This window comes from Anomaloglossus baeobatrachus, chromosome 3 (genome assembly GCF_048569485.1).
Source record: "Anomaloglossus baeobatrachus isolate aAnoBae1 chromosome 3, aAnoBae1.hap1, whole genome shotgun sequence".
NCBI classification, from domain to species: domain Eukaryota; kingdom Metazoa; phylum Chordata; class Amphibia; order Anura; family Aromobatidae; genus Anomaloglossus; species Anomaloglossus baeobatrachus.
The window spans coordinates 311,562,168-311,580,212 of record NC_134355.1 but is presented as its reverse complement, the minus strand read 5'-3'; the positions used below and the strand labels follow the sequence as shown (position 1 = coordinate 311,580,212).

General features: G+C 47.9%; 1 protein-coding gene across 1 annotated transcript in view; it reads right to left on the bottom strand.

Annotated features, from left to right (window-relative positions):
* The window catches only part of ROS1 (ROS proto-oncogene 1, receptor tyrosine kinase), a 480,047-nt gene that overhangs the window by 268,541 nt on the left and 193,461 nt on the right, over positions 1 to 18,045 (bottom strand). Inside the window, exon 20 of the mRNA XM_075340023.1 lies at positions 2,429 to 2,492. Coding sequence (XP_075196138.1) covers positions 2,429 to 2,492 — 64 coding nt within the window. The remainder of the gene's footprint in view (positions 1 to 2,428; positions 2,493 to 18,045) is intronic.

Sequence of the window (18,045 nt, the reverse complement as noted above, 5' to 3'; positions counted from 1 at the left end):
GGGGTTCGGCACCTGGCAACCCCACCAATTCCCTACTCTAGGTGTCGGTGGTGGCAGGTGGCCGGAAGTGCTCAGTTCTGGATCTGCTCCGTCTTCTGATAGTGGCAGCAGTCTCCTATTAAAATCAATGAGGTGGATGTGCAGTACCCAGCCATGGACACCATCAGAGGACAGAGCAGATCCAAAAATAAGCATTTCCGACCACCTGCACCATAATCACATCAGAAGCAATGCGCAAGTGGGACCAAGGCCTAATAATAAGACATTGTCAGTATCACAAATAAATATTTACATTCAGGTACCTTATAGTCCGGTTATTTCTTTCTATTCTTCTTCTTGTCCTGAGGCAATGATGACTTTTCCCATTCCCATCTCGTCTCTGCAGATTTCCATTTTCTCTGGTCTTCTGTAACACATCCCAATACAATGGCCCTAAACATAGCAGAATGATTATAATACTTCTATATAAAAATATCTGCCCTACACTGTGCCCCAGAATAAATAATGGCCCCTCACAGTATTCTCTGCACAAAATATGACCCACACTATCCCTCTTATGGTACATGCCCTCCATATTCCCTCTCTTTCCAAACTGACCCTACTGTTTACAGTGTCATTTACACTATGTCCCCTTATACTGCCCAGTCTTTATACTGTGCCTTCATCACACTCCCCCTCCTTGCTATAACCTCACATTGTCCTCCCATTCTTCCCCTTCTCCATACCAACCCCCTCCACTACCCAGTCTTTATTCTGTGCCCCTCACATTCTTCTCATCCCTTACGGTCTCCTCACTACCTCCTGTGTGTCCATATACTTTTCCACCTCACTCCCCATCCTGTCCACTTGCTCCTCATACCATGTCACTCTTTATTCTGTGTCCTCAAAATTTCTTTCCAGTTCGCTCCACATCTTCTCTGTCCCCATGCATCACCCCTCATCCTCTCTGTCCCCATACATCACCCCTCATCCTCTCTGTCCCCATACATCACCCCTCATCCTCTCTGTCCCCATGCATCACCCCTCATCCTCTCTGTCCCCATGCATCACTCCTCATCCTCTCTGGTCCCATGCATCACCCCTCATCCTCTCTGTCCCCATACATCACCCCTCATCCTCTCTGTCCCCATGCATCACCCCTCATCCTCTCTGTCCCCATGCATCACCCCTCATCCTCTCTGTCCCCATGCATGAAACCTCATCCTCTCTCTCCCCATGCATGAAACCTCATCCTCTCTCTTCCCATACATGAAACCTCATCCTCTCTCTCCCCATACTGTGTCCAAAGATACTTCCCCCTCCCCATTGTCTCTTCCCACCATACTCTGTCCAGATAGTTCCCCCCCTACTGTGAATATAGATATTGCCCCCTCCCCACCCTCTGTTCCCCCAAAGTGTGTCCACAGATGGTTCCCATTCCCCACCCTCTGTCCCCCATTAGTGTGTCCACATATAGTTCCCTCCTCCACCCTCCCTCCCCATACTGTTTTATACTCACCTCTCACCCCATAATGTTTCTCTTCCGTGTCTTCTTCAGCTCCACAGTGGAGCACTTAACAGCGTTTCTCTACTGCCTCCACGCTGCGGCGCTGGCTTCCAGGCCAGCAGTCTGATCAGCTGACCTGATCACATGAAAGCCGTCGTGCTGACCCAGAAATCAGCACCAGGGATCACCGCTTCAATTGTCCTCACGTCTAACAGATACAAGGACAATTGAGCAGTGGGAGCCGCGCGCTGCACTTTCTATGAGTGCGGCTGTCAGCGTGACAGCCACGCTCAGAGAATAGCGGCTCCCACCCCGGCAGACTTCCACACCGCCGCATCAGACGGCCCGACAGCGCCCCGCCAGCTCCGACCTAGATACGCCTCTGGCTTGTGTCTCCGCTCCACATGGCTAATTTGTATAGTTTACAAATTAACCATGTGGACAGAGCCAGAGGCGCTCTTCAGATTTTCCAGTACGTACCAGCGCGTACCACCACAAAAAAAGCACTGAGTGTACAGCTGTGCCAGAGCCTCGGTAAGTACAGCACGCTTTCTCCTATCTCCTATCCCTTCTACCAACATTTTAAATCGCTGGATTCTGTTCCCCATAGACATATTTGCCCGGATCCGCTGGTCCCGGTTATCTGCGAGTCTGTCCATCATTACACACTGAATATCTACAGTAGGTAACTTTCCTTCTAGAGTCATGAACAATGACCACATCTTCAGAAGTGTGATCTGTGCCTTAATTTTTCACCAATAATGTGAATTCTAGGTAAGTATAATGTAGAGGCAAATTCTACATATAGGTCCCATTCCTAACAATGTTCTTTAAATATACTAATCCTATAAAGACCGCTGTTACATCTTCTTTATGAAGTAACATATTATATTTCAATAATTGACTGGTATAGTAAATGTTTAAAAATAGTCAATAGTTTACCTGAGATAAATGCTTCTGCCATTTCAGAAAGTGGTCCAGGTCCAACAGAGGTGTATGCTTGTACCTATAACACCAGAATATTATCAATCTTTTAAATGGCTAAATTTCTTTTTTTGTTATTACCGTTATAAACAAAGGCCTATGTCTAAAAGTAATCAATGAAGTTTTACTGCTTCAGTTTCCATCAGTTAGACAACGGATTCATTTTGGACATAAATTCTGACAACCCAAGAGTGCATGTAGACTAAACTACGATTTTTATGACAGTTCTTTCCGATTCTGTGGCCTTGATGACTGTTTATGACATTCATACGTAGGATTAAAAGAACTTGCATGATCATTACACATGCTTATAGGCATCCCTGTGTGAGGAGTCTCTGCTTACTGGAAATTTACATATGAATATACAGAACAGGAAGGGTTGAGGGGGAGGTGCAAAGAGTACAAGCAGTGGCATTACTACAGTCTGATGGGCCCAAAGTTTGAGCCTGGGCCTCCCCCCATCCTGACCCCATCCTGGCCGCACCCTGGTAAATATACTCTCCCCATCATGTCGCATACAGTAATAAAAAAAATAAACGATTGTACTAACCTTCTCTCTAGTGTCCTCCTCCAATGCAGTCATGCTGGTAACTGACCTCAGTGCGTAAGTAACACATTGCATGACGTCACTATTATGTTCGCTCACTTAAACAGCCATTAACTGTCACCATATTTGCTGCTCCACACGCCAAGGATTAGCATTGTGGAAAGCATTGAATATCCATATTCTTTAATAGCGGCACATGTGACCACCCAGCTACTACTACAGGAAGCCGGCTACTGGGTGGTCACATGTGCTGTTATTAAATAATATTGACTGTTCCCCACACCCATAATGCTGCCCACCTATCAGCAATGTCTTCAGTGGGGAGCATTGAATATTCAAATCCTTAATCCGCGACCAGCACAGCTGCCCCCATGCCCGAGATTTCTTGTTTTATCAGGAGATGCAGTGAACTCACTTCAGGTGAACTCAATGAGGTCATCTGAGGTGAGTTCACTGAGTTCATTGAGTTAATTTGAGATAAAGTCACTGAGTTCAATGAGTTAATTTCAGGTCAGTTCACTGGAGGTCAAGTGGTGACGTCTGCCCGGAACCAAAGACTCAGGATGAGTGAGGGGTGTGGCGATCTTGGAAAAATGTCTAATGAATTTGCGATAATAATTTGCAAACCCAAGAAAACGCTACAAGGCCTTCAGAGACTTGGGTTACACCCACTCCTTAATTAGTTGACGCTTAGAGGGATCCATGTGCAAGCCTTCTGCAGACAAAAAATAACCTAGGAAATTACCTTCTGCAACACATTTCTCATATTTAGTGAATAAGGAATTATCCCTGAGTCTCTGGAGTAGAGTGCGTACATGTAGGACCTGTGACGTACCATCAGGAGAATAAATCAGGATGCCATCCAGATACACCACCACATATTGACCACAGATATCTCTGAATACACAATGTAGCAGAATTATTATTATTATTATTGGTTATCTTAGGAGAATATCTGTTTGTGCAGGTAACTATAAAGGGTACTTTACACGCTGCGATATTGGTACCGATATCGCTAGCAAGCGTACCCGCCCCTGTCGGTTGTGCGTCACGGGCAAATCGCTGCCCGTGGCGCACAACATTGCTAACACACGTCACACGGACTTACCTTCCCTGCAATATCGCTCTGGCCGGCGATCTGCCTCCTTTCTAAGGGAGCGGTTCGTGCGGCGTCACAGTGACGTCACACGGCAGTCGTCCAATAGCAGAGGAGACGTGCAGATGAGCGGCCGGAACATGCCGCCCACCTCCTTACTTCCTCATTGCCGGTGGACGCAGGTAAGGAGATGTGCGTCGTTCCTGCGGTGTCACACTTAGCAATGTGTGGTGCCGCAGGAACGACGAACAACATCGTACCTGCAGCAGCAACGATATTTGGAAAAAGAGCGACGTGTCAACGAGCAACGATTTTTCACATTTTTGCGCTCGTTGATCGTTGCTCTTTGGTGTCACACACTGCAATGTCGCCGGATGTGTGTCACTAACGACGTGACCCAGACGATATATCGTTAGCGATGTCGTAGCGTGTAAAGCACCCTTTACTGTGCAGAATTATTAGGCAACTTAATAAAAAATAAATATATTTCAAACTCACTTGTTTATTTTTACCAGGTAAACCAATATAACTGCACAAAATTTAGAAATAAACATTTCTGACATGCAAAAAATACAACCCAAAAAAATTAGTGACCAATATAGTCACCTTTCTTAATGATGACACTCAACAGCCTACCATCCATAGATTCTGTCAGTTGCTTGATCTGTTTACGATCAACATTGCATTGCGTGCAAATACCGTTTTCTACTCATCTCCTTCACTGATGCGGATTAGATTATATGCACCCCTGAGATCAAGTTTTGTGAACCACCGGGCCACTTTGAGCTGGTTATAGAGAATGAGGATGAGTGGCAGAGGGTACTGATTCTTTACATTAATAGCATTAAGTTCACAATAGTCTACACAAGGTCTGAGACCACCATCTTTTTTATCAACAAAAAAAATCAAGCACCGACTGGTGACCTGGATGGCCTGAAAAACCCTTTCCGCAAGCTGTCTGCTATATAATCTTTCATGGCCTGATGCTCTGAACCAAAAAGATTTTAAATTTTACCCTTGGGGAGTCAGGAATTGGGTACCAAATCTATGGGACAATCATAATCTCTGTGTGAAGGTAATTTTTCAGATTAAGACACAGAAAACACATCAGGAAAGTCTCTGAATGCATAAGGTATGAAGGCAGGTTCAGCTTTAGACAGATTCTCAGATTATGACATACATCTCTCCTGACACTCAAGGCTCCAGCGTACAATCTCACCCTGGTGCCAGTCTGTGACAGGGTTATGTTTGCGCAGCCATGGCATGCCCAATACCACTGCTGACCAGGGCTGCCATCAGGGCATTACAACCTTTACTCCTGTATGGGGCCCGATGAACAGAAGCCAGGAGGGGGCCTGGCCGCTGACAGCCTGGACCTCTGCCCTTTCATTTCTATGCTCACCGGGCCCCAGGGGGTGGACAGCCATCAGGGAAATGAGGGAGGCCCAGATCGCTCACAGAGAGCTGCCCTCTCTCTTCCTTCTCTGCACTGATCTATGTGATCAGTGCAGAGCAGGACAGGAAATGTACTGGACCAGAATGGAGGCTGATTAGGTGAGGGACCTTCCAGGGTATCTGACTAATCATATGCCTGATCACATGACTGGTGAACTGGAAGGTCTTGTAGCTTTTCACCTGCTGAAGCCTCCGTGTAGGTCCCACTGACTCCTTTCCTGCTCTGCACCAATCAGGAACTACAAGATGAGATAATGTAGAGTGCGTGTGTGTGTATATATATGTGCATCTAGTCTGTCTCTCTCTCTCTGTCTGTCTCTATCTACCTCTTTCCCTGTTTGCTTCTGTCTGTTTGTCTCTGTCTCATTCCCTGTCTGCCTCTCTGTTTCTTTCCCTGACTGACTGTATCTTTCACTGTCTGTCTCTGTCTGTCTCTGTCTATCTCTGTCTGTCGCTGTCTGTCTGTCTCTTTTCCTGTCTGTCTCTGTCTCTTTCCCTGTCTGTCTCTGTCTGTCTGTGTTTATCTGTTTCTTTCCCTGTCTTTCTCTTTCTATGTTTATCTGCCTCTGCCTGTCTCTTTCCCTGTCTGTCTCATTTCTTGTCTGTCTCTTTCCCTGTCTGTCTCTTTCCCTGTCTGTCTCTTTCCCTGTCTGTCTCTTTCCCTGTCTGTCTCTTTCCCTGTCTGTCTCTTTCCCTGTCTGTCTCTGTCTCTTTCCCTGTTTATGTCTCTTTTTTTCTGACTCTGTTTGTCTTTGTCTGTCTCTTTCTCTGTTTGCCTCTTTCCCTGTCTGTCTGCCTCTGTTTGTCTCTGTCTGTCTCTTTCCCTGTCTCTCTCTTTTGTTGTCTGTCTCTTTCCCTGTCTGTCTCTCAATATCTGTCTCTTTCCATCTGTCTCTTTCTAGGTCTGTCTCTTTCCCTGTCTGTCTCAGTCTGTCTGTTTGTCTCGGTCTGTCTGTCTCTCAGTCTGTCTGTCTCTCCACAGAAATCATATTACCTCACACTTAAGCTTATTATACTAAGACTGTCTTTAGTTGCCTATAGAAACCAATCACATCTAATAATGACCTGTAGCTCCCAGCTCCATTGACTTTAATGTAAGGAGGTTTTTTGGTGAATAACTGTAAAGTGCGGGGTTAAATTTTCCCCTCAAAACATAGTCTATGACATTCCCTGAGTCACATGAGATGTCTGTGCAAAATTTTGTGATTGTAAATGTAAATTCATTTAGCGGACATACACACACATACACACACACATATACATTCACATACACTCAACTTTATATATTAGATATACGCATATGGCTGACGATCCTGATGGACTCATCATTTTGATGACCAGAAAAATGGTGCATGCAGCTTTTTTTCAGGCTGTCAAAATGACAGCTAGAACTTAACGTTTGATTGGTGAGGAAGGACTGTTTACAGAATTGGAGTGATGGTGATGGTGGGACTGTGGAAGGCTCGAGGTAAGTTTGCAAAGGAGAATTTTTGGCTCACCCGGTAAATGAATAACCTGGGTCCTTTCTCCGGGGGACGGTGCAAGGAGGTCAGCTCTGTGTTCAAAGAGGCAAAGTCCAGCAATAGAAAAAAGTTGTTTCCAGCATAACGTCCAAGAAATAAGGTTAAAAAACAATTTTATTCCATAACTTACTCTGTGCAAATCTAGCAGGATATGTCTAAGGGGTACTTTGCACACTACGACATCGCAAGCCGATGCTTGCGATGCCGAGCGCAATAGTACCCGCCCCTGTCGCCGCAGTGATATCTTGAGATCGCTGCCGTAGCGAACATTATCGCTACGGCAGCTTCACATGCACTCACCTGTCCTGCGACGTCGCTCTGGCCAGCGACCCGCCTCCTTCCTAAGGGGGCGGGTTGTGTGGCGTCACAGCGACGTCACACGGCAGGCGGCCAATAGAAGCGGAGGGGTGAAGATGAGAGGGACGTAAACATCCTGCCCACTTCCGTCCTTCCGCATAGCCGGCGTGAGCCGCGGTGACGCAGGTAAGCTGATGTTCCTCGCTCCTGTGGCTTCTCACACAGCGATGTGTGCTGCCGCAGGGGAACGAGGAACAACATCGTACCGTCGCTGCCGCGCAATTATGAAAATGTCGGACACTACACTGATGATACGATTACGACGCTTTTGCGCTCGTTAATCATATCAAAAACGCTTTACACACTACAATATCGACAGCGACGCCGGATGTGTCACTTTCATTCCCCCCCCCACCCTCACATCGCAGCTGCGATGTCGTAGTGTGCAAAGTATCCCTTAGGCTAAGATCCTCTTTTAAAATATTGTTTTATACTTCGTGAATGTCTATCCAACCTAGTGTTGGTTTTAACCTTATGGAATAAAATTGGTTTTTAACCTTATTTCTTGGACGTGATCCTGGAAACAACTTTTTTCTATTGCCAAAGGTTCCAGGGGTAGAGGCAAAGTTGTGGTGGAGGCGGAGTCTAAAGGGGACCCGAAAATGTTAGCAGTATGGGGTCCTGGTATTCCTGGTGCCAGCCCAGCTGCTGACAACAGGTTCTCAAGAACAAAAAAATGATACAAATTCTACATGCAAAGCTCCAACAAGCATGGAAACCTGAGTAACACACTTAACCACACCCTGAGTGAGAGGTGTACAGTATTATCAATGGTAGAAATTTTAATAGGAGAGATTAGTCTCAGCAAAGGCAAGCCCAGATTCTTTGCTACAACAGAGTCTATGTCTTGCAGAGCCACAATCAACAAAAGCCTGCAGCCACATGAATTTTCCCTGGTGAAACAGACAGGTAATATCAACTTTATAGGTCCGCAGGGAGTACCTGGGTACCTGAGTGAGTATCCTGGAGCCTACTCAGGCGCTGTCATTGTTCAGGGAGCGATTGCCTCTGACATCCAGGTTCTCCATGATGGGCTCTACAACATGAATTGCTCCTTTGAAGTCAATGGGACTAAGCGAGGGAGGTGCTGCAGGAGCTCGAAGTTTGGCAGATTCAAGCTTTCTACTTGCTTCGCAAGTCCTTAGATTATAAAAGACAGGTTTTGCACCTGATTCACCACCATTTGGAGGAAATCTATATTTTGATCTTTGTGTGTGTGTGTCTGTGTGTTTAACGATCCAGATATAATGTGTTGTCTGCCTGGAACCACAGACTCAGTATGGCTGTCACAGACAGACTAGAGGTAAGCTGCCCCCTCAGCAGAATCCCGAGAACCATGAAACCCTTTATTTCCTATACATGGATCTGGAATTACTACAGGATCCAAGAGATCACCTGCCTAAGGAAGGCTGCATTCCAGAGAAGAGTAGTGACCTGGCAGGATCAAAACCAGGAGGTACAAAAAGGGACAAAAACGGCAAGCCAAAGTGTAGTCAGGAAACCAGGCCAAGGTCAAACCGGAGATGGGAGAGAAGTACAAAACACTGCAGGCAGGAGAGTCGTCAGTGAACAGGCAGAGGTCAAAACACAGTGATCAGAATTCAGGAGCAGGGTGATCAGAGTTCAGGAGCAGACCAAAAGAATACTATAAGACTATATCTGGCGGCGACTGGAGGAGGAGGAGGAATAAGAAGGGTGTGGTGCCTTCTCATTGGCTGTGGTTGAAAGGTGGTAACCAGCTGGAAGGCACACGCCACCACAGTCAGCCAGTAGTACTGCAGAACCCAGGGAAACCCAGCTTAGTGGATGGGTGGAGCCTGCGCCTACCAGAGCTACTGGTATTGACTCCTCCCCTATCACCAGCACCGCCCACAGCAGGAATACAGAAGCACCTGGTGACCGAAGCAGAAGTCGCAGGAGCGGACTCTGGTGGGAACATGACAACAGCTAGGGTACCGTGGAAACCCTCACACAGCTGCGGCTCTGTCAGTGTGTCCCAGAGGCAGCAGGCATTGTTCACGTTTTCTAATGTAACCATGCGCTGCCACCTCAGGATGTAGCACAGCCAGAACTCCTCCCCATTACTAACCTTGAGCTTGATGGCAGCTGTGATTAGGTGGACTAATCATAAGCCGGCCTGCATTATGTAAAGGAGAAAAGAATATGTCCTCCTCTCAGTGATCTCTGCAGCTATTGTGTAGCTGTCAGCTTGACCCTCCCACATGTTGACTGCTATGAGATGAGATTGGGAAGTGTTATGTTTAGGATACTGGGGCAAGCTAAAGTTTGGTCACCCCTGGTGAAAATTACTGCTATTGTAGATGTGAAGCCCACCTGCAGTAGTCGCCCCAGGGACATCATTCCACCTTCAGGGACGCCATAGGGTCTTCTTTTGGGTATATATGGCAACAGGTATATCAGTTTTATATATATATATATACTAGAAGGTTGCCCGATTCTAAAGCATCGGGTATTCTAGAATTTATTGTGCAGTTAATGTATAATTTTTGTTATATATATAGATGTTGTTGCGTGTAGTTGCTAAGTGTTTGTGTAGGGGCTGTACATGTTCTGGGTGTTGTCTGGGTGTGGCGGGGGGTGAGAGCGGTGTTGTATGTGTGTTGCGTGTGTTGCGTTGTTTGTGGAGCGCTGTGTGTCTGTAGCGTTGTGTGTGTGTTGCACGGTTTGTGTGTGTGTGGTGTGTTTTGGGGGGAGGTATGTTTTGTGCAATGTGTGTGTTGTGCGGTATGTGCGTATATTTATGTATGCCGCGGTGTTTGTGTGTTGAGTGTTGTGTGTGTGCGGCGTTGTCTGTGTGTCTGGGTGTCTGTGTAGGGCGGTGTTTGTGGTTCTGTGGTTCCCAGTGTGTGTGTGTGTGTGGTGTGTTGTGCAGTGCGCGCGTGTGTGTGTGTGTGTGTGTGTGTTGGGGGGAGGTGTACACCTCCCATCGTGCCCCATCCCCCATGCTGCGCACCTCCCATCGTGCTCCATCCCCCATGCTGCGCACCCCCCATCGTGCTCCATCCCCCATGCTGCACACTCCCCATCGTGCTCCAACCCCTATGCTGCGCATTCCCCATTGTGCTCCATCTCCCATGCTGCGCATTCCCCATCGTGCTCTATCCCCTATGCTGCGCATTCCCTATCGTGCTGCATCCCCCATGCTGCGCACTCCCAAACGTGCTCCATCTGCAATGCTGCGCACTCCCAAACGTGCTCCATCCGCTATGCTGCGCACTCCCAAACGTGCTTCATCCGCCATGCTGCGCACTCCCAAACGTGCTCCATCAGCCATACTGCGCACTCCCAAACGTGCTCCATCCACCATGCTGCGCACTCTCAAACGTGCTCCATTCGCCATGCTGCGCACTCCCAAACGTGCTCCATCCGCCATGCTGCGCACTCCCAAACATGCTCCATCCGCCATGCTGCGCACTCCCAAACGTGCTCCATCCGCCATGCTGCGTACTCCCAAACGTGCTCCATCCGCCATGCTGCGCACTCCCAAACGTGGTCCATCCGCTATGCTGCGCACTCCCAAACGTGCTCCATCCGCCATGCTGCGCACTCCGAAACGTGGTCCATCCGCCATGCTGCGCACTCCCAAACGTGGTCCATCCGCCATGCTGCGCACTCCCAAACGTACTCCATCCGCCATGCTGCGCACTCCCAAACGTGGTTCATCCGCCATGCTGCGCACTCCCAAACATGCTCCATCCGCCATGCTGCGCACTCCCAAACGTGCTCCATCCGCCATGCTGCGTACTCCCAAACGTGCTCCATCCGCGATGCTGCGCACTCCCAAACGTGGTCCATCCGCCATGCTGCGCACTCCCAAACGTACTCCATCCGCCATGCTGCGCACTCCCAAACGTGGTTCATCCGCCATGCTGCGCACTCCCAAATGTGCTCCATCCCCCATGCTGCGCACTCCCAAACGTGGTCCATCCGCCATGCTGCGCACTCCCAAATGTGCTCCATGCCCCATGCTGCGCACTCCCAAACGTGGTCCATCCCCCATGCTGCGCACTCCCCATCGTGCTCCATCCCCCATGCTGCGCACCTCCCATCGTGCTCCATCCCCCATGCTGCGCACCCCCCATCGTGCTCCATCCCCCATGCTGCGCACCCCCCATCGTGCTCCATCCCCCATGCTGCACCAGCATCAGCCTCTCTGCCCACAGCATCAGCCTCTCTGCCCGCAGCATCAGCCTCTCTCCTTCCAGCCTACCCGAGCCTCAGCCTCCCACAGCCTCTCTTCTCTCAGCCTCCCCCCTTCCCCTCCCAGTGTAATACTACTGTATGTTCTGAGGATTTCGATAGCGTAGGGCAATGACAACAGAGACGAGTTCTTGGTACAAGATGTTATATAATATGTACACCCGGTAGATACACAACGGGAATAAACACAGTAAAACAAACACACAAAACACTTTTACGCAACGGAGCGAAGGGGATTCCCGGGGCCACGCACCGGACTCCCCCAGGGAGACCACCAGAGCGAACCCCTGGACAGGGACTGTCCGGCAATCAACCCCGGAAGGCCTAAATGCGCAGCAGCCGGTACACAAGGGGCAAGTGGTATAGTCCAGGAGTGTCCGTACGGGATGATTGTCCAGAGTGGTTACGAACCGGGCAGAGTGCTGATCAAGACGGCAGACGGAGTCCGGGCACAGCTTGACGAAAACCGGGTATGGTCCAGAGTCGGTCGGTAGATTTCCAGGAGAATCCAAGGCAATCAGGAAGTAGAAACAGCAAAGCAGGAGCACACAGCAAGCAGTATACTCAGGCACTGGACTGGGCTGAGAGGCGGCCTTTTAAGCAGCTGGACAGGAAGTAGGGCAACAGAACCTTAAACTCCATGTTAACTGAGGGCAAGCTCATTCAAAAGAGAACTGGAAAACCTGGAAACCTGACACCCAGCCTTCCCCAGGATCAGCCTCTCTCCTCCCAGCATCAGCCTTTTCTGTCCCCAGCATCAGCCTCTCTCCTTCCAGCCTACCCCAGCCTCAGCCTCCCCCAGCCTCTCTTCTCTCAGCCTCCCCCCTCCCCCTCCCAGCCTTTCCCAGGATCAGCCTCTCTCCTCCCAGCCTCTTCCAGCACGCCGTGCTCCTCTGCCGACACTCACAGATCCGATCGCATACACTCACACACACACACACACTCACACACACCCGATCGCATACTCTCACACACACACTGACGATATTACACATACGCGCTCACACTCACAACATCCGGAGATACCACATGCTTCTGGCCATGTGATCCTCTGGCAGGTCCTGGAAGCTCACAGCACAGTATCGGCGCAGAGAAGCAAGCGATATCCCAGGATGTTGTGAGTGTGTGGATGCGATGTGATGTGTGTGTGAGGTGTGTGTGAGAGTGAGTGTGATCTGATGTGTGTCTGTTGTTATGTCTGTGCGTGTGTGTATGTTACGCCGCTGCAGGACCTTGGTGCGCTGGTAACTATGCTAGCATGGTTACCAGCGTATCTCGTCCCCCACTCGCACGGGAGCCCACACCAGCATACGCCGGCCAGGCCCAGCAATGCGAGGGTATGTGTCGGCTGGGTTTGCGGCGTACGCTGATGTGGGCTCCCGGGGGTACAGTACTCACCTGTGAGTCGTGGCTCCGTGACCGTGTCGGTTCGGGGAATGCGCGGGGGCTAGCGTGCATTGCGTGAGGGGGGCGGGGCGTGGCGTGGCCGAGTTGCCAATGCCTGCAGGGTGCCGGGGCGAGAGGCCAATCTGTGGGGGGGCGGAGCCTGGGTGAGCGGCTGGCCAATCCGTGTGGGGGCGCAGCCTGGGCGAGGGGCCAATCAGTGTGGGGGGGCGGGGCCATGGCGAGCCCAGCGGCCAATCAGCTTTGTGTCACCGTAAGGACACAATTTTGGAGCATGACTGACAGACAGACAGACAGACAGACAGACAGACAGAATAAGGCAATTATATATATAGATGAGTCGTGACGCCACTCACGGTTTGCGGTCAGGAATATGGGTGACCGCCACTGCAAATTTAATGAGCTTCTGGGGCTGATGGAGTCTGCAGTCTGATGTTGTGGCCTCCTCTGAGTGAGGCTGGCCCCAGGGGCTCGGGTGTGTAGAACAACAGGTCCCAGAATTACTCAGTCTCAGTCCAAAATGTCTTTCAACTGATCTTTACTCACTTTTAGATGTTTTGTGAGGTACCCGGGCGATGCTGAGATTAAACCAGGTGAAACCAGATATCCTTTAGGCCGGTCTAAGGGTAACCATTAACTCGCCTTCCTTGCACTTCTTGTTTCGGATAACCCCTGACTTGAAGTACCATGGGATTCATCCAGGGAAGTCGCTACTGCCTTTTCTCCCCTTTTTGGCCCATTTGCCGGCAGCGTGGACCAAGTGAGATGGCTCCAGGCTCGATCCCCATTATGGGCCCCCTCATTGCTGCTGAGGCTCGGACTCTAAATGGTTGGTGAGGGACTTGTAGATCCTCTCACCAGCAGGTTTAGCAGGTAGTTAAACTTGAGCCTGCTCTGGGAACCTGAATCCCGTACGTGCCTAGTCACCAGGAGTCCCTGTACTCGACCGACTGACTCCCTCAGCGTCTTTCTGACTGACTGGTAACCGTTTTCCCCCACTAACGGCTACTCCACGTGCAGGGTCTGACTAGTGTGAGCGCGCGTCTGCGTCTCCTAGCAACCGCCGCTCACCACTATCAGACTGGCTCACTCCACTCCTTTCCTTTCTGCCTCTGCATCTTTAGCTCCCAGACACTCCACTACACCCCTTGATGAGATGTGGAGGCAAGCCCCCTTTTGAGTCTACCCAAGAGTCCCCTCTCAAAGTGTGGGAGACCTGGTTGCTATGTGTCTGTGCGTACACACCCTATTCCAGCCTTTAGGATTACCTGAAAGTACTGCCCCAGCATGGGTGCAGTACTCACTGGTGCCTGACCAGGTCAGAGGTGCCACACAAACAATTACGTATTGAAGATGAACTGATCTCTAAAAGGCATAAAGTTAAAGACATTTCCTTTGTATTTTAGGCAAAAAAATATATTTTCATTTTTAAAATTTTAAAGTAGCAAAAAAGGAAAATAGGCTAATGCAATTGAGCACCCTCAATGCTTAGTAGCTAGTAGCACTCCCTTGGGGAAGTATCACACCTTTCCATGCCTATAGTACTCAAGTATATGAAGTATCTCATTTTGTAGGATTCTCACATATAGCTCAGCAATGAGAACAACTTCGATCCTGGTCAAGTAACTAACACCTGTGGGTATGAAACAACCCCATATCTCAGGTTTCCTCCACCGAACTTGACAGTTCCTTGAATTTCTCGATCTGTTAGCCCCTTTTCCCCTTGTTTCTTCCAGACCCATTTGCACACCCATTAGAGCCTAGTCTAATAACTTTTGTCTCATCGCTCCAAATTAGCTGTTTCCAATCTTTAACCATCCACTTTTTGTACTTTTTGGCATGCTCAAGCCAATGCTTCTTATGATGATATCGAAATCAAGGCTCCTTCACCTCTTTCCAGGCCACCATTACTTGTGTAATATGCATCAAACTGTGCTTGCATGGATGTCTGTGATCTCACTATTACAAAGCATACGAGACACCTCCACTGCCATGTTTATTGCACCAGAATTGATAGACATTGTGATGAGCCAAATTGTTAACTATGATATTTTGCCGGAACATTCACCACTTGGCTTTTGAATGACTGGATGGACTTTATTTTGTATTCCTTCAACCTTCATGGCATTCACATGATGCAGTTTGTAAATTTTCTTGGCCGAGGACATCTATCGATGAGCTGGATTATTCTGAGTCTCTTTTCTTGGGAAACCTTATTCATGGCTGCGCCTTGATTCTAACCAGTGACCCTCCGCTTTCAAATAAACGTAATAACACACTGAGATATTAGGGAATGTGAGAAAAGGTTGTAATTTGTAGTATACAGAAAGAAAAATATTTTTCTACCATCAGGTACAAAACAGTAACAATGCAGTGACATGACAAGTATCTGCATATTTAATCATATTCTAAATAGTTCCAAGTCAAATATATGTATGATACAGTTAATATGATTGTCTATAAAAGCAAAGTAGTTTCAAATTCAAAGCTGTAGTGTAGAGATCCCCATCCTTTTTGACCATGAGAGCCACTTCGGCTCTGAAAGAGGGTCGTAAACCACATTCAGCTCTGAGGCAGGGTTGTGAGCCACATCTAGCTACCACCCTTTCACAGTAGTGACACCCAGAGCCCCCATTACCAGTACAATGACAGCCAAAACGTTTCCACAGAAATCACACCGAGACAATATACCAAGAACTAGTGGTTCCTACCTTACCCCCATTCAGATCTGCTCTTCTGTGTGGGCCTACTCACAAATGTCCCCACCTGGAGACCTTGTATTGATAGCTGTTTGCTAGACCTGGTGCTTATGCACCAAGCTGGAAGTCAGTCGTGAGCCACACATCACAGGCCAGCAAGCCACATGTGGCTCCAGAGCCATAGATTGGGCACACCTTCCCTAATGAATGGTGCGGTATAGAGCCAGAAATTCAAAAGTTTAAAAAACATTCTTTCCCTTTTGCTCCTCAGTGTAGCTGGGCTTGGATGTGAGATTGGTGGCACATACAGTACACTAGTACTTGCAGAAATTCCTGCAGCTCCTTTATTGTTGCCATATGCCTCTTGGCAGCCTCCCAGACCAATTTGTCTTTGTATTTTCATCAATATTTGAGGCACTATCAGTTCAAAATAATGACACTCTTGTGCCAAAATTAAGTAACTTCTTGATGACTGTCACCACAGAATGCCATGGTATAGCTAATGCCTTAGAAATAGGTTTGTACCTCTCTGCTGCCTGATAACTTTCAACAATGAGGTCCCTTTGCTGTATTGTAAGAAGTTTATGGACCATGGTTTCTGCTGTAAAATGCAACCAAGAAGATCTGAGGAAAATCTGACTAGAACAGCTAAACTTTTATACAGTGGGGGAAATAAGTATTTGATCCCTTGCTGATTTTGTAAGTTTGCCCACTGACAAAACAAAGACATGAGCAGTCTATAATTTTAAGGGTAGGTTCATTTTAACAGTGAGAGATAGAATATCAAAAATAAAATCCAGAAAATTACATAATATAAATTATATAAATTTATTTGCATTTTGCAGAGAGAAATAAGTATTTGATCTCCTACTAACCATTAAGAGTTCTGGCTCCTCCAGACCATTTAGACACTCCTAATAACCTCGTTCCCTGCATTAAAGAGAGTGGTTTTAAATTGTCACCTGTTTAAAAGACTTCTGTCCACAGACTCAATTATTCAGTCAGACTCTAACCTCTACAACATCGGGAAGACCAAAAAGCTTTCTAAGGATGTCACGGACAAGACTGGAATGGGCTACAAAACCATAAGTAAGGTGCTGGGTGAGAAGGGGACAACTGGTGGTGCAATAGTAAGAAAATGGAAGAAATACAAAATGAGTGTCAATCGACATCAATCTGGGGCCCCATGCAAAATCTCACCTAGTGGGGTAGCCAGGATCATGAGGGAAGTGAGAGGTCAGCCTACAACTACACGGTGGAAACTTGTTAATGATCTCAAGGCAGCTGGTAAGAAAACTATTTGGTAACGCATTATGCCATAAATTGCTTAAAGTCCTGCAGTGCCCGCAAAGTTCCACTGCTCAAGAAGGCACACATGCAGGCCCGTCTGAAGCCTGCCAATGAACACCTTGATGATTATGAGAGTGATTGGGAGAAGGTGCTGTAATTAGATGAGACAAAAAGTGAGCTCTTTGGCATTAACTTCACTCGCCTTGTTTGGAGGAAGAGAAATGCTGCCTATGACCCAAATAACATCATCCCCACTGGCAAGCATGGAGGGGGAAATATTATGTTTTGGGGGTGTTTCTCTGCTAAGGGCACATAACTACTTCACCGCATCAATGGGACAATGAATGGAGCCATGTACCGTAAAAATCCTGAGTCACAACCTCCTTCCCTCCACCAGGACATTAAAAATGGGTTTTGGCTGGATATTCCAGCATGACTATGACCCAAAACATACAGCCAAGGCAACAAAGGAGAGGCTCAAAAAGAAGCACAATAAGGCTATGTGCCCACGTTGCGTCGAGGTAGTTGCAGTTCAAAAAGCATCCTCTGGCAGAAAGGGCAATGCTATGGGCTTTAAAAATGCATGTAAAAAGTAAAGAAAGTAGCCTATGCGCACCTTGCTGTTTTCATGAGTTTTTAGAGCTTTTCCGGTGCTTTTAGAAATGCTGCAGTTTTGTATTTAATTGAATGGATGGGAAACGCAGCCAAAATGGCAAAAACAATTGACATGTTGCTTCTTTAAGCGCAGAGTTTTTGCCCAAAAATATGCAAATTTCACGCAGCGTTTAGAACAGCATGGTGTGCACAAGAAATCCCTATTTTTCATAGAGTTTGCTGGAAAATCAAAACACATGCATTTTGGCCTTAAAAAGGTGCAGTTGAAAACGCTGCTGAAAAGCATGAAAAAACGCAACGTGGGCACATAGCCTAAGATCACGGAGTGGCCTAGCCAGTCTCCAGACCTTAATCGCATAGAAAACTTA